We start from the raw sequence: 13,795 nt of genomic DNA on the forward strand, positions 1-13,795 counted from the left end.
TAATTTAAATTGTGTGTTTTGTTTCTAGTTCCCTACCTACAAGTGGCCTTATTCGGATCCTCCGAATGCAAGATCCTGAAAGAGGACAAACAACGCTGAATTTTCAACGTAGACATCAAGAAGAGGAAGAAGACTAAAATTAATAAATACTTTGACACATTAATATGCTATCCCTAATGTTCAGGTTTTTATAGTATAAATGTATATAATTTATATGTCTGTAAGATTACTAAGGGCTTGTTTACACACATGGTGCAGCAGTGTGCACTATGGGGGTAGGATTTCTAAAGCATACCAGCGTGTTGCACACTAATTGGTCTGTGTATACCCTGCTGGTACACATTAAAATTTCCCTAACGTAATTCACTCCACAGCCTGTGTAGACAAACCCATACTTGCTTCTTATTGCAGGTTAAGAGAATTCAGTTGAAGGATATTTCTAGTACAGGAGACAACTCCTTTATATTTATAGAGAAATAGTTTGTGTAATGAAAATGTAAATGAAGTGTGTAATTTTAGTAAAACTAGAATTTAGTTTAAAAAAAAATCAGTTTGGTTCACTGGAAAAAATTAAATGAAAATGTTCATTTTGATTAACTTTTTTTTAAACTGCCAACTGCTAGAGATTAAACATAAAATATACTCTTTTGGTTTTTCTGAAAAATTGAAATATATTTTGTGTAATTATGCTGGAGAAAAATCATTTAAAAAACTTTAAAAACTGATATAAGTAGTAATGTTTTAAAAATAAAAAGTGTCCAAGTACACTTAAATTCTGCTAAGTTTATATTGTTCAGCACTGCTCAAGAAGGTTTTAAAATGTGACGTGAAATGTACTAAATTTTCAAGACTGGATTTTGCTGTTCAGTCTATCCAGGACAGGATCATTTTGCTATCAGGCAGTATCTGAGATTTGTTTTGAGTATATTAACTGTGTTTACATATTTAGCTGTGGAAATATCACCTGCAGTATTTTGCCTTGATATATTTAAGAACAGAACCACTTATAAATGAAAGTGTAACAAAACAATAGGTTCTTCTTTGAGTGCTTGTTCATGTCAGTTCCAGTCAGGTGTGCACGTACAAGTGCACAGCAGCCGGAATATTTTTCCCCAGCGGTATCCATCGAGTCAGTTTGGGCACCCCCTAGAATGGTGCCATCCTGGCGCTCAATATAGAGCCCTACCGACCGGCAACCCCCTCAGTTCCTTCTTACTGCCAGTGACAGTTAGCTGGAACTTCCCCTTGCTGTTGTCGTGACAAGCGCATTTGGCAGTCTGTATATAGTTCTCATTAGTTCTGTAGTTAGTGTTAAGTAGTTAGTAGGTACTTTACTTAGTTCTTAAGTTTCCTTTGGAGGGGTTTCCCCTCCAGTGCTATCCCAGTGCTAGGGATGCCGCGGTCTCCTAGGGATGCTGCGGTCTCCTGCCCAGAAGCAATCCTCACACTTCATGTTTGAAGTGTTTGGGGGAGAGCCATCAAAAGGATCGCTGCAGGAACTGCAGAGGGTTTTGCCCCAGGACACTGAAAGAGAGAGTTCAGCACCTGAAGATCCTACTAATGGAAGCGGCACTCCGGCCCTAGTCCAACCCTGAGTCGGCAGACTTGGTACCAAGTATCTCCTCCTCGGTATGCAGTGCCCCGTCACTGTCGGCATGGGGATCAGTGCAGAGTAAAGACAAGGATTCTTGTCACCATCATGGCTCCACTCGCAGATCACATGCTGCAGGCAGGCACTGGTCTCAATTGTTCTGCAGAAGAAAAGGAGGATGGAGAGGGCTCCATCAGATTCCCTGGTCGTGGGCATTACTAATCAACGCGAGCGCCAGGGCTACCAAGGCCCCTCCCCAAAGAATCAGGAGGTGAAACGACTCGACTTTTTTGGTAGAAAGGTCTACTCCACTGGCGCTTGCAGCTCCGTGTTTCTAATCAGCAGGCCATTGTCAGCAGGTACTGCTACAGTACATGTGGGGGAATGGCAAAGTTCACAGAGCTGCTGCTGCAAGACTCCTGTGCTGAATTCTCAGCCCTGGTGGAGAAGAGCAAGCTCATTTCCCGAGCTTCATTGCAGGCCACTCTGGATGGGGCTGATGTGGCCACTTGGGTTATGTCTACCAGGATTGCCAGAAAAGAGGACTCCTGGCTCCAGGTATCAGGTCTGCCATAGGAAGTCCAGCAGACCATTCAGGATCTCCCCTTTGAGGGTGTGACTCTATTTTCCAAAAAGATGGATAAAAGGCTACATAGCCTAAAAGACTTGAAAGCCACCTTCAAATCGCTGGGCCTCCACATCCATGCCACTCAGCGGAGGCATTTTAGGCTGCAACCTCCTCCACGGTTCTACCAACGGAGGACGGCTCATAGAGAAGAAACAGGAGCAGCATGAAGAGGCTGCAGCTGTCCTCAGGCCAGGGCTCTGGCCCATCCAAACCAGAAGCAGGCCTTTTGAAGGTGCGAACGAGGATGATGCAACAGAACTTGGACTGAATCCAACTCACCTTACCTTTTTTGTCCTGACCATCTCCTTTCTACCCTGTGTGGGCCTGAATCAATTGGACATCTGGGTGCTCTGTATGGTAGAGAGGGGATACTCCCTCCAGTTCTCTGCACTCCCGCCCTTCCACCCCCTTTCCCCATTCCTCTTCAGGGACCCTTTTCATGAGCAACTCATCATACAGGAGGTACACTCGCTTCTATCACTAGGAGCAGTGGAAGAGGTTCCTCAGGAGCTGAAGGCCAAGGGTTTCTATTCCTGGTATTTCCTAATACCATAAGCCAAAGGCAGGCTCAGGCCCATCCTAGACCTGTGTCATAACCATACAGCTAAGGGTCGCCTTGAATTCCTCCTTACCTGTAAGGGGTTAAGAAGCTCAAATAATCTGGTTGGCACCTGACCAAAAGGACCAATGGGGAAGAAGCTACTTTCAAATCTGGGGACGGGGGGAAGGCTTGCTTTGTGTTCTTTGTTTGTGTGTTCTCTGGGGAAGCATCAGGTCAGAAAACTCCTTCTAAAATCATCCTAAAATGAGTCTCAATATTGCAAAAAGAGTAATTAAATAAGGCAACTCGTGTTAAATTCTTTTGTTTTTAGCTTGTGAATTTTCCCTGTGCTAAGGGGGAGGTTCATCCCTGTTTTTTTGTTTTTTTTGGTAACTTTAAAGTTTTGCCTAGAGGGTAATCCTCTGTGTTTTGAATCTGATTACCCAGTAAAATTACCTTCCATCCTGATTTTACAGAGGTGCTTCTTTTACTTTTTTTCTTTATAATAAAGTTCTGTTTTTTAAGAATCTGGTTTACCTATTTGGTTGGTAGATTATTCTCACGCCTCCCCTAGGAAAGGGGGTGATTGGGCTTGGGGGGATATTTTAGAGAAACAGGAACTCCAAGTGGTCCTTTTCCTGAATCTTTGTCTAACTCACTTGGTGGTGGCAGCAGTGCCCATCCAAGGACAAGGAAGGATTTGTGCCTTGGAGAAGTCTTTAACCTAAGTTGGTAGCAATAAGCTTAGGGGGTCTTTCATGTACCCTAGAGTTCAGAGTGGGGAGGGAACCCTGACAACCTGCAAGAGCTCAACAAGTTCATGAGCAAACTGATGTTCTGCATAGTCTCTTTGGCCTCCATAATCCCTTCCTTGGATCCAGGGGACTGGTATGCTGCCCTCAACTTGAAGGACGCGTACTTTCATATAGCAATTACACCATCACACAGAAGGTACCTCAGGTTTGTGGTGAGCAACAAACACTACCAGTTCACAGTCCTCCCGTTTGGCCTGTCAGCTGCGCCTTGTGTGTCATGGCCACATTCCTACATGGACGCCAGGTACAGGCATTCCTGTACCTCGACGACTGGCTGATCAAGGGCCGCTCCAGGGCTCAAGTGGAGGCAAAAGTCAACTTCATAAGAATGATGTTCAGTGAACTGGGCCTTATCCTGAACGTGGGGAAATTGACTGTCCCCTGTTCAGCGGATAGGGTTCTTAGGGGTGGTGCTGGACTTGACACACACCAGGGCATATCTCCCGGAAGCGAGATTTGGGGTCCTGGGCAGCAACATTTGAACTCTCAGGCAGTTTCCCACCACCACAACAAGGAATTGTCTGGTGCTTCTAGGACACATGACCTCTTGTATCTACGTGGTGCAACACACCAGACTCAGACTCTGGCCTTTCCAATCATGGCTAGCTTCGGTATATTGGCTGGCTCAGGACAGTTTGGACAGAGTCGTGACTCTGCCTCACCCAGTCTTCTACTCCGTCAGTGGTTGCTCAACCCGTAGGTAGTGTGTGCAGCGGTCCCTTTCACCGGTCCGCAGCCATCCCTCTTGCTAGTGACGGATGTGTCAGTCTTGGGCTGGGGAGCCCATCAGGAGACCTCTGGAAACAAGGCCTCTGGTCTCACACATCAGTGTCAGAGAGCTGAGAGTGGTGCGTCTGGCATGCCAGACTTTCCAAGCCCATTTGATAGGGAGATGTGTATCAGTCATGACAGACAACACAATGGTGATGTTCTATATCAACAAACGGGGGTGCATGCTCCTCTCCCCTGTGCTAAGAAGCCTTCATGCTGTGGCACTTTTGTGTAGCTCATTCAATACACCTGCAAGCATCATACCACAGGAGTACAGAACAAACTGGCAAATCATCTCAACAGGTCTTTTCACGGCCACAAGTGGTCCCTATGCCCAGATGTCGTGAACTCCATCTTCCAGCGTTGGGACTTTCACCAAATAGATCTGTTCACCATACGACGCAACAGGAAGTGCCAATAGTTTTGTTCCTTCCTAAATCTCAGCCTGGGCTCCATTGCAGATGTGTTCTTCCTCCCATGGGGAGGCCGTCTTCTCTACGCATTCCCACCCATCTTTCTTATTCACAAGCTGCTCCTCAAGATACAGAGGGAAGAGGCTTCAGTGATATTGATAGCTCCAGCCTGGCCCCGCCAACACTGGTACACCTCTCTCCTGGAAATGTCCATGGAAGTTCCATTACCTTGCTGCTCTTCCTGGACTTAGTAACTCAGGATCACGGCCATCTCCAGCACCCAAACCGTGAGTTGTTGCACCTCACGGTGTGGAAGCTCCATGGCTGAACCCCACAGAGCTCTCCTGCTTTGACCCGGTTAGACAAGTCCTCCTTGGCAGTAGGAAACCCACCACCAAGGCTGCCTACCTTGCCAAGTGGAAGAGTCTCATTCTGGTCAGCACAGCATCACTCATCCCTTCTATACTACTACTCATCCCCTCTATACTATATAATGTTCCCCTCTATACTACTCATAGTAGACTACCTTCTCCATCTCAAGCAGCAGGGACTGTTCATGTTGTCAATAAGGGTTCAGTTGGCCACCATCTCTTCCTTCCATCAAGGCTCAGAGGACCAGTCAGTGTTTGCCAATCCTGCAGTGCCATTTCCTGAAAGGTCTTGACAGGCTATATCTGCATGTCCAACAACCAACCTGAGACCTCAGTCTGGTCCTTTCCAAATTGATGGGTCTGCCCTTTGAACCACTGGCGATGTGTTCCCTGCTCTGCCTGTCATACAAGGCGGCGTTTCTAGTAGCGATAACCTCAGCCAGTAGGGTGGCTGAGCTCAAGGTCCTAACATCAGAGCCCCCTTACACCATGTTCTGTAAGGACAAGCTTCAGCTCAGGCCACATCCAACTTTTCTCCCGAAGGTTGTCTCCCAGTTTCACATCGACCAGGATATCTTCCTCCCCATGTCTTATCCTAAGCTGCACTCAAGCGGCAGAGAGCAGAGGCTTCACTCATCGGATGTCCACAGAGCGCTAACTTTTTACATTGAAAGAACGAAACCATTCCACTGTTTGTGACTGTGGCAGACAGGATGAAGGGTCGTCCAGTCTCCTCCCAACAAATTTCCTCGTGGATCACATCCTGCATCTGTGAATACCATAACCTGGCAGAGGTGCCTGCCCCTCTGCTCACAGCACACTCCACTACAGTGCAAGTGTAAGCGGGGGAATAGTCCTGCTATTGTGGGGAACTATCCTGGCTTCTGCACTACCCCAGTGAAGTGGGCTAGGGAAAGGATCTGAGTCCTCGCTCCCACTCCCTTTACCCAGTGGCCTCTTTGCCCTTGAGGACTCCCCTTCCACTCTCCTGTCTGGCAGAGTCCTCGTAACCCCAACAAGGCTGGGCCCAGGATTCCTGGGGGGCTTGACGCCCAACCCTGCTGGGGTCACCTAGGACAGGGGCTAGGGTGTCCCCATTCCAGGATACTCTCTGCACTCGGCACTTAGAATCATAGAATATCAGGGTTGGAAGGGACCTCAGGAGATCATCTAGTCCAAACCCCTGCTCAAAGCAGGACCAATCCCAATTAAATCATCCCAGCCAGGGCTTTGTCAAGCCTGACCTTAAAAACTTCTAAGGAAGGAGATTCTATCACTTCCCTAGGTAACGCATTCCAGTGTTTCACCACCCACCTAGGGAAAAAGTTTTTCCTAATATCCAACCTAAACCTCCCCCACTGCAACTTGAGACCATTACTCCTTGTCCTGTCCTCTTCTACCACTGAGAGTAGTCTAGAAACATCCTCTCTGGAACCACCTCTCAGGTAGTTGAAAGCAGCTATCAAATCCCCCCTCATTCTTCTCTTCTGCAGACTAAACAATCCCAGTTCCCTCAGCCTCTCCTCATAAGTCATGTGTTCCAGACCCCTATCATTTTTGTTGCCCTTCGCTGGACTCTCTCCAATTTATCCACATCCTTCTTGTAGTGTGGGGCCCAAAACTGGACACAGTACTCCAGATGAGGCCTTACCAATGTCGAATAGAGGGGGACGATCACATCCCTCGATCTGCTCGCTATGCCCCTACTTATACATCCCAAAATGCCATTGGCCTTCTTGGCAACAAGGGCACACTGCTGACTCATATCCAGCTTCTCGTCCACTGTCACCCCTAGGTCCTTTTCCGCAGAACTGCTGCCTAGCCATTCGGTCCCTAGTCTGTAGCTGTGCATTGGGTTCTTCCGTCCTAAGTGCAGGACCCTGCACTTATCCTTATTGAACCTTATCAGATTTCTTTTGGCCCAATCCTCCAATTTGTCTAGGTCCCTCTGTATCCTATCCCTGCCCTCCAGCGTATCTACCACTCCTCCCAGTTTAGTATCATCCGCAAATTTGCTGAGAGTGCAATCCACACCATCCTCCAGATCATTTATGAAGATATTGAACAAAACCGGCCCCAGGACCGACCCCTGGGGCACTCCACTTGACACCGGCAGCCAACTAGACATGGAGCCATTGATCACTACCCGTTGAGCCCGACAATCTAGCCAACTTTCTACTCACCTTATAGTGCATTCATCCAGCCCATACTTCTTTAACTTGCTGACAAGAATACTGTGGGAGACCGGGTCAAAAGCTTTGCTAAAGTCAAGAAACAATACATCCACTGCTTTCCCTTCATCCACAGAACCAGTAATCTCATCATAGAAGGCGATTAGATTAGACAGGCATGACCTTCCGTTGGTGAATCCATGCTGACTGTTCCTGGTCACTTTCCTCTCATGTAAGTGCTTCAGGATTGATTCTTTGAGGACCTGCTCCATGATTTTTCCGGGGACTGAGGTGAGGCTGACTGGCCTGTAGTTCCCAGGATCCTCCTTCTTCCCTTTTTTAAAGATTGGCACTACATTAGCCTTTTTCCAGTCATCCCGGACTTCCCCCGTTCGCCACGAGTTTTCAAAGATAATGGCCAATGGCTCTGCAATCACAGCCGCCAATTCCTTTAGCACTCTCGGATGCAACTCGTCCGGCCCCATGGACTTGTGCACGTCCAGCTTTTCTAAATAGTCCCTAACCACCTCTTTCTCCACAGAGGGCTGGCCATCTATTCCCCATGTTGTGATTCCCAGAGCAGCAGTCTGGGAGCTGACCTTGTTCGTGAAGACAGAGGCAAAAAAAAGCCTCTGACCTACTGACCATTACATACATGTTAAAGCAAATGCAAGTTATTTAATCAACAATTAATTTTAAAAAGAATAAGGAAAAATGGGAAAGGTTCAAGGAAACACATCAACCCGCTCTGTGGCAGGAAACATCACAAACTGTGTCTCTGGAATGTCAGAGCAGTTCACAGTCTGTTCCTCGTAAGTCCCAGGCCTCCTTCTCAGGCCCTGGCTGTGCTGCAGGGATGCTGTGGGTTGGACACTTTCTCTGGTGGTGGCCACGCTCTCGGGCTCTAAGTGGTAGGACCCTTCTTCCCAGTGTTGCCTCTGCCCTGTCGGGGTTACGATCCAAGCCTGGCCTGCAGAGCCTCTTGGCTGAGGTATCTCCCTGTGCTGGGCCTGCTGCCCAGGGTCCCCCTCGCTCTTCCCAGCTGCTCACCGCACCCAGCTCCGGACTGCTCCAGCCCCAGCTCCACCACTCTGCCTCAGCGCTGCTGCTGCTCTGCCTCCAGCTCCCTGGGCTGCTTCTCTGTCCCCTCTGGCTTTGGTTGCTACAGCTCTGTTTCCAGGACAGGGTCTGCTCTGCAGGCTGCTTCTGTGACTCTACTCCCAGGACTGACCACCTTCGTGGGCTGCTTCTCTGGTCCCTCTGGCTCTGGTTGCTGCAGCTCTGCTCCCAGGACAGGTCTGCTCTCTCTGGGCTGCTTTTCTGGTCCCTCTGGATCTGGCACAGCTCTGCACCCCAGCTCAGCTTGGGCCCCTGCTTTCTCCTTAGCTTGGCCTCACTGTCGGACCCAGGCAATTCCAGCTCACACGGAGGACGGGACCTCCCTGGCCTCTTGACTCTCTGATTAGCCTGTCCACCCTGTCATTCAGGCTGACTTGGAGCATTGGCCTTTCCCCATTGTTCCTGGGGACTATCAGTCTCAGGATCCTGGTTTCCCATAGACCCTTCCCCTTTTAATACTGGGAGTTAGCCAACCAAAACACCCCCACTGAATGTTAGTAAGGGGTCAACCATCCCCTTACACAAGCTTCTTCAGCAGTGTTCCTGGCACAAGTCCTGACTGAGGAAATATGTAGAGCGGCGACGTAGTCCTCCATACATACTTTCACCATGCATTATGCGATTACCGAGCAGGCCGGAGACGATACGGTTTTCAGTAGAGCAGTGCTCCAATCAGTGGACAGTTCTAAATCCACCTCCTGAACTTGGGCTTGGGAGTCACCTGATCGGAATTGACATGAACAAGCACTTGAAGAAGAAAAAAGTTACCTTCTCGTAACTACTCCGAGATTTGTTGGTCATGTCCATTCCAGTGCCCACCCTCCTACCCCTCTGTTGGAGTAGTCGGCAAGAAGGAACTGAGGGGGTGGCAGGTCCGTAGGGCCCTATGTTGAGCACTAGGATGGCACCACTCCAGGGGGCACCTGGACCGACCTGACGGATACTGCTAGGGAAAAACATCTTCCAGGTGTTGTGCACGCGTGTGTGCACACACCTGATTGGAATAGACATGAACAACAGTTACGAGAAGGCCAGTAACCATTTTTTCTGAAACTTTTGCACAGTTCTTTTTAAAGCTGTTTTCTCACCCAACATTATGTAATGTTAGAGGAATTATTAGTTAATACATTCAATCTAAAAGTAAAATTTGCATGGTGCTATATTAGAAATACCTATACCAAAAAATCTAGCACTATAGGCAGGACAACCTGTGCTTGCTGATAGTGGGTGGGAGGCGGGGGGAGAAGGGAGGCAGAGGGACGGCTGCCAGCTTCAGCAGTGTTACTGAGCACGCATAGTCTGTGTAAGCGTGCTCAGTACAAGCCAAGTAGCAAATGGGGTGGGGGAGGGCAGGAGAGGGGGCAGGGGCACGTGACCCCTTGTTTCTCCATGCATAGTGTCTGACTAGATAGCTGTCATAATTCTAATCTTGGAGAGTTCTCTGCTGCTTTGTTTTTTTTTACTTACGTTCTTGGTGCTACAGAATGGGAGAAAACATGTTCGTTTAATTCCTGTAAGATCTCAGTTTCCTAAACCAGGCAAGTTGTTCCCCAAATGGGAGGAAACCAAGCTCTTCCTAACTTAACTGCCAAGTTTGTTTGAACACTTTTACTGTATTTGTCAACATCACTTTAAACATACATGTTCAATTTTCCAATGGAACTGGAGTTGCTATGTGTATAACAAGATTCTTAATTTTCAGTATATGTTCTCACGACTAACAAGTGCAGAATTTGTTGGCAAAACTATCTTTGACTGGAAAACTACCCTCTCACGCTTCCCAAGTGGTTCTCTTTATAAGCCATTTGAGGCTCTTAGGACATAAGCATAATTCAACTAGCAAATATTGCCTTTTAGGAAGTTAGATCCCTGATCCTATTTAAACAAAGCATGTATGTAATGTCTTGTGCAGATAGCATGCAGGCATGCATATCTAACAATTTCGATCTATAGTAAAACAAAAATAAAGGAAACAAGCATACCCCACACAGAGCTGCCAATACCAGGGAATAGACAACACTGGAAGACAGGGCACTCTGATAGTATGGTGATGGCCACCCTAGCTTAAGAGACATGAAACATCAGATATTTTTAGATGGCAATTGCAAGGTAGCATGTGCAAAAATATGTAAAACTAAATACAGTTATAACATGTTTACTGAAATGCATATTGGGGGTTAAGATCCGTGTGCAATAGCATGTATAGTAAATGTGACAGTAGTTTACTTCTGTTTTCTATTATACAGTTCTGCTTCTGATTTTGTACTATACCTAGGAACAGTAGTATAGTGTTAACACATGCAGGTATGTTATACAATAACCTAACTGCTTTGTTTTTGCTATTGTACAGTGTAGTGGGAGCTGCTGCTTTAAAAATAAAAATGTTTTAATAGCTTTTGATCATGAAAAATAGGGGAAAGTCTATTTTTCTTTGTTTATTAATTGGATTTTTCAAATTATTCCAAGTAAACTCTCTGGCCCCTTGAAAATATAAAGCTGTTAGGAGCTTTTCTGCAACTCAGTTTAAAATTCAGCCATTCTGCCTGCATCCTTTTGAAGTTGCTGTGGCTCAGGTATAACTCAATTCTTTCAAATAACCAGCTGTTTTAATTAAAAGGTGGGTTTTTTAACTTTTTGATGCCAAATTTTAAATTTGTCTAGAAAAGCTTCCTTTTCAATGTTACGATTTTAACTGACCTCAACGGTCCAAGTTTTCTTCAGTTGCAGGAGGGCGAGATGTCAATGGCTTAAGGTAGAGGTGGGCAAACTACAGCCCGTGGGACTGTCCTGCCCGGCCCCCGAGCTCCCAGCTGGGGAGGCTAGTCCCCAGCCCCACCCCCCGCAGCCTCAGCATGCCGCGCTGCCAGCACTCTGCTTCTGCCGGGCGGCGTGGCTGGCTCCGTTCGAGCGGCGTGGTTGCGAGCTCATGCTGCTCCGAGCAGCATGGTACGGGGGCGGGAGAGGAAGTTGGATAAGGGGCAGGGGGTTCCAGGGGCAGGCAGGGGGTTCCAGGGACAGGCAGGGGACAGGGAGCGGGGAGGTTGGAGAGGAGATGTGGTCCCTAGGGGGCCTGTCAGGGGGTGTGGGGGCAGTCAGGAGACATGGGGGGGGTTGGATGGGGGTGGGGTCCCAGGGGGGCGGTTAGGGGCAGGGGGTCCTAGGGGGAAGTGTTCAGGGGACAAAGGAACAGGGGGGTTGGATGGGTTGGGGGTTCTGAGGGGGGCAGTCAGAGGGCAGGAAGTGGGAGGGGCCAGATAGGGGGGAGGGGCCAGGCTGTTTGGGGAGGCACAGCCTTCCCTAGCCGGCCCTCCATACAGTTTTGCAAAGCTGATGTGGTCCTCAGGCCAAAAAGTTTGCTCACCCCGGCTTAAGATGTCGATGCTCAGTGTTCACTTGTCTAGGTTCATGTGCATTGGGAGCACACAAACTCTGCATGCCTGATGCCAAGGACTTTGGTTTTTCCTCTATAATACACCTGGTTCTTTGCTCTCTTGCATGAGCTAACCAGTAGCTTAGTTTTAGATTGGTGTGGAACCATGGTCTCACTACATGGTAAATTTATTAAGATTTACTTACTTCTGCTGCCACCAGGAAGAAGTCCTCTAAGGCCTTTGCTGGCAAAATGTGAACCAAAAGAATGGCATGGCATTTGTTCCCAGTGACTTTCTTCAGGATCCAAGAGAATGAAGTGCATAGAAAGTGTGTATAGGCAAAAGGAAAAGTCTGCTTCATCTTAAATATATGCAGCCTTCATTACTGCCTTTTTAGATAACTGCTGGGAGGAAGAGGGCTAGAGAGTGAAATTACTGCAGCTCTCACTAAATATCCTTCTAGCTTTTATACTCGATCCCAACTTTTCTAGCAAATTCCAGAAATAGGTAGACTTTTCTTAAACTATTCAAAGCAACAGCAAACATTTCTTCGGGCTTTCTGTTGAAATCACATGATGTATTTCTTCTGAATATATCAGTTCCTGTAAAGTATAAAAATGTGGGACTGACAGGATTTCATAGGCATCTGTTTTCTTTTGAAGTTGATTTCCCCTGAATAAATCAATTCATGCAATTGCTGAATCACCTTGTTCTTGTAATGCTTTTCAGTGGAGACTTCTTGGTTCTCAAGTTCTCCTATTCTTGGTACTTTTTAGATAAGGATTTACTTATGCCCGTGATACGGCTGTTGGACTACCAAAAGACAATCGTAATGCTGCCATAATTACCTTTGTGATGTTTATATTTAAGCCAGTGGCCATTTTGTACAACACTGCTTTAATGTCTTGAGCTAATTGCCACTGAAATCTGTTGGAGCTTTTTCATTTACTTTAACGTGATGCCCTAAGTGAAATGTAGAAGACCCACTGCAAGTCACAGTAAATAAGAGTGATGGATATGAGCATTAATTCCAGGAAGTACTCAATATATAATTACTAGCTTCGTGTTTAATAAGCACTTGATTATTTTTAAACTAACATGAATTATACCATTTAATAAATTTAGTGAAGATACTAATTGCAGTGCCCTAGTGAAATTCTGATGCAAAATTGTAGTTGAAATTTCTGCATTTGGCTGCTCAATGTGAGCAGGCAAATTAAATGACAACATGCTTGTTGTCATGATGAGGGTGGACCAACTGAACTGATTCTGATCAAGAGAGGATTAAATTATTAGTGTGCTTCAAGGGAAGGTTTTATGGTGAAGAAACTGCAACATATGGACATGTCAAAACAGTGCTTCCTGCCTGGATGCTTCTTTATTGACTTGTTTGGAGATGTTTACTCTGACTTGAAACTTAGAGCCCAGCTTGCTTTTTCAGTCTAGAAATGCAGGGATGCTTTGTCTTGTTTTTTGAGGCATGATTTGCAGATTGGCAGACCTGCGTGGCTTCTTCAAAAGGTAACAAAAGTAATTGTAAGATGCTAGAGATTTGCTGTCTTCCCCCAACTGGTAAACATGGCCAGAGTGCACGCATTGTATTTTTCTGCCATTTCTGTAATCCTGTAAAGCATTTTAAAGGAAGTCAAAGGCTAATACACTTAAGGGGGCCTTAAAGAGCTGGACAAGTGAAATGTTATCTGCAGTTCTGGGTGAAATGATGCAATACTTTAAAAATTGTCAGGAAATAAAGCAACCCTTTTTCTTGCAGTTTTAGAGTTTTGAATTAGTGGCCGGTTGGCCTTGAAAATGTTTACCTTACAGTGCTTGTAACCATTGAATCTTAAACTCCTCTCTAGTTACTCTATTGTTGCTGCCCTCTGAAGAGTTAATTCTGAGTGAGAACCTCACTCAGGTGTCTGTTGTGTCAGTTTTCTCCTCCATAATCAAGACTTCTGAGGAACTTATTTTTAAGCTTCCTAGAAAGAATCTTGACCTGAACCT

The 13,795-nt window shown here is 46.6% G+C and overlaps 1 protein-coding gene across 6 annotated transcripts in view; it reads left to right on the top strand.

The window, feature by feature from the left end:
• SMC6 (structural maintenance of chromosomes 6) overlaps positions 1–6,916 on the top strand; it is a 91,137-nt gene extending 84,221 nt beyond the window's left edge. For 5 of the 6 annotated variants that reach the window (XM_073335956.2, XM_073335955.2, XM_073335957.2 and 2 more), the window contains one exon: positions 29–6,915. In XM_073335956.2, coding sequence (XP_073192057.1) covers positions 29–137 — 109 coding nt within the window. In that variant the 3' untranslated portion in view covers positions 138–6,915. Of the gene's footprint in view, positions 1–28 lie in introns of all 6 variants that reach the window. The other variant, XM_073335960.2, reaches the window with a different exon arrangement.
• Positions 6,917–13,795: the final 6,879 nt, after the last annotated feature.

The sequence above is a fragment of the Lepidochelys kempii genome, chromosome 3 (assembly GCF_965140285.1).
Source record: "Lepidochelys kempii isolate rLepKem1 chromosome 3, rLepKem1.hap1, whole genome shotgun sequence".
Lineage (NCBI taxonomy): Eukaryota > Metazoa > Chordata > Testudines > Cheloniidae > Lepidochelys > Lepidochelys kempii.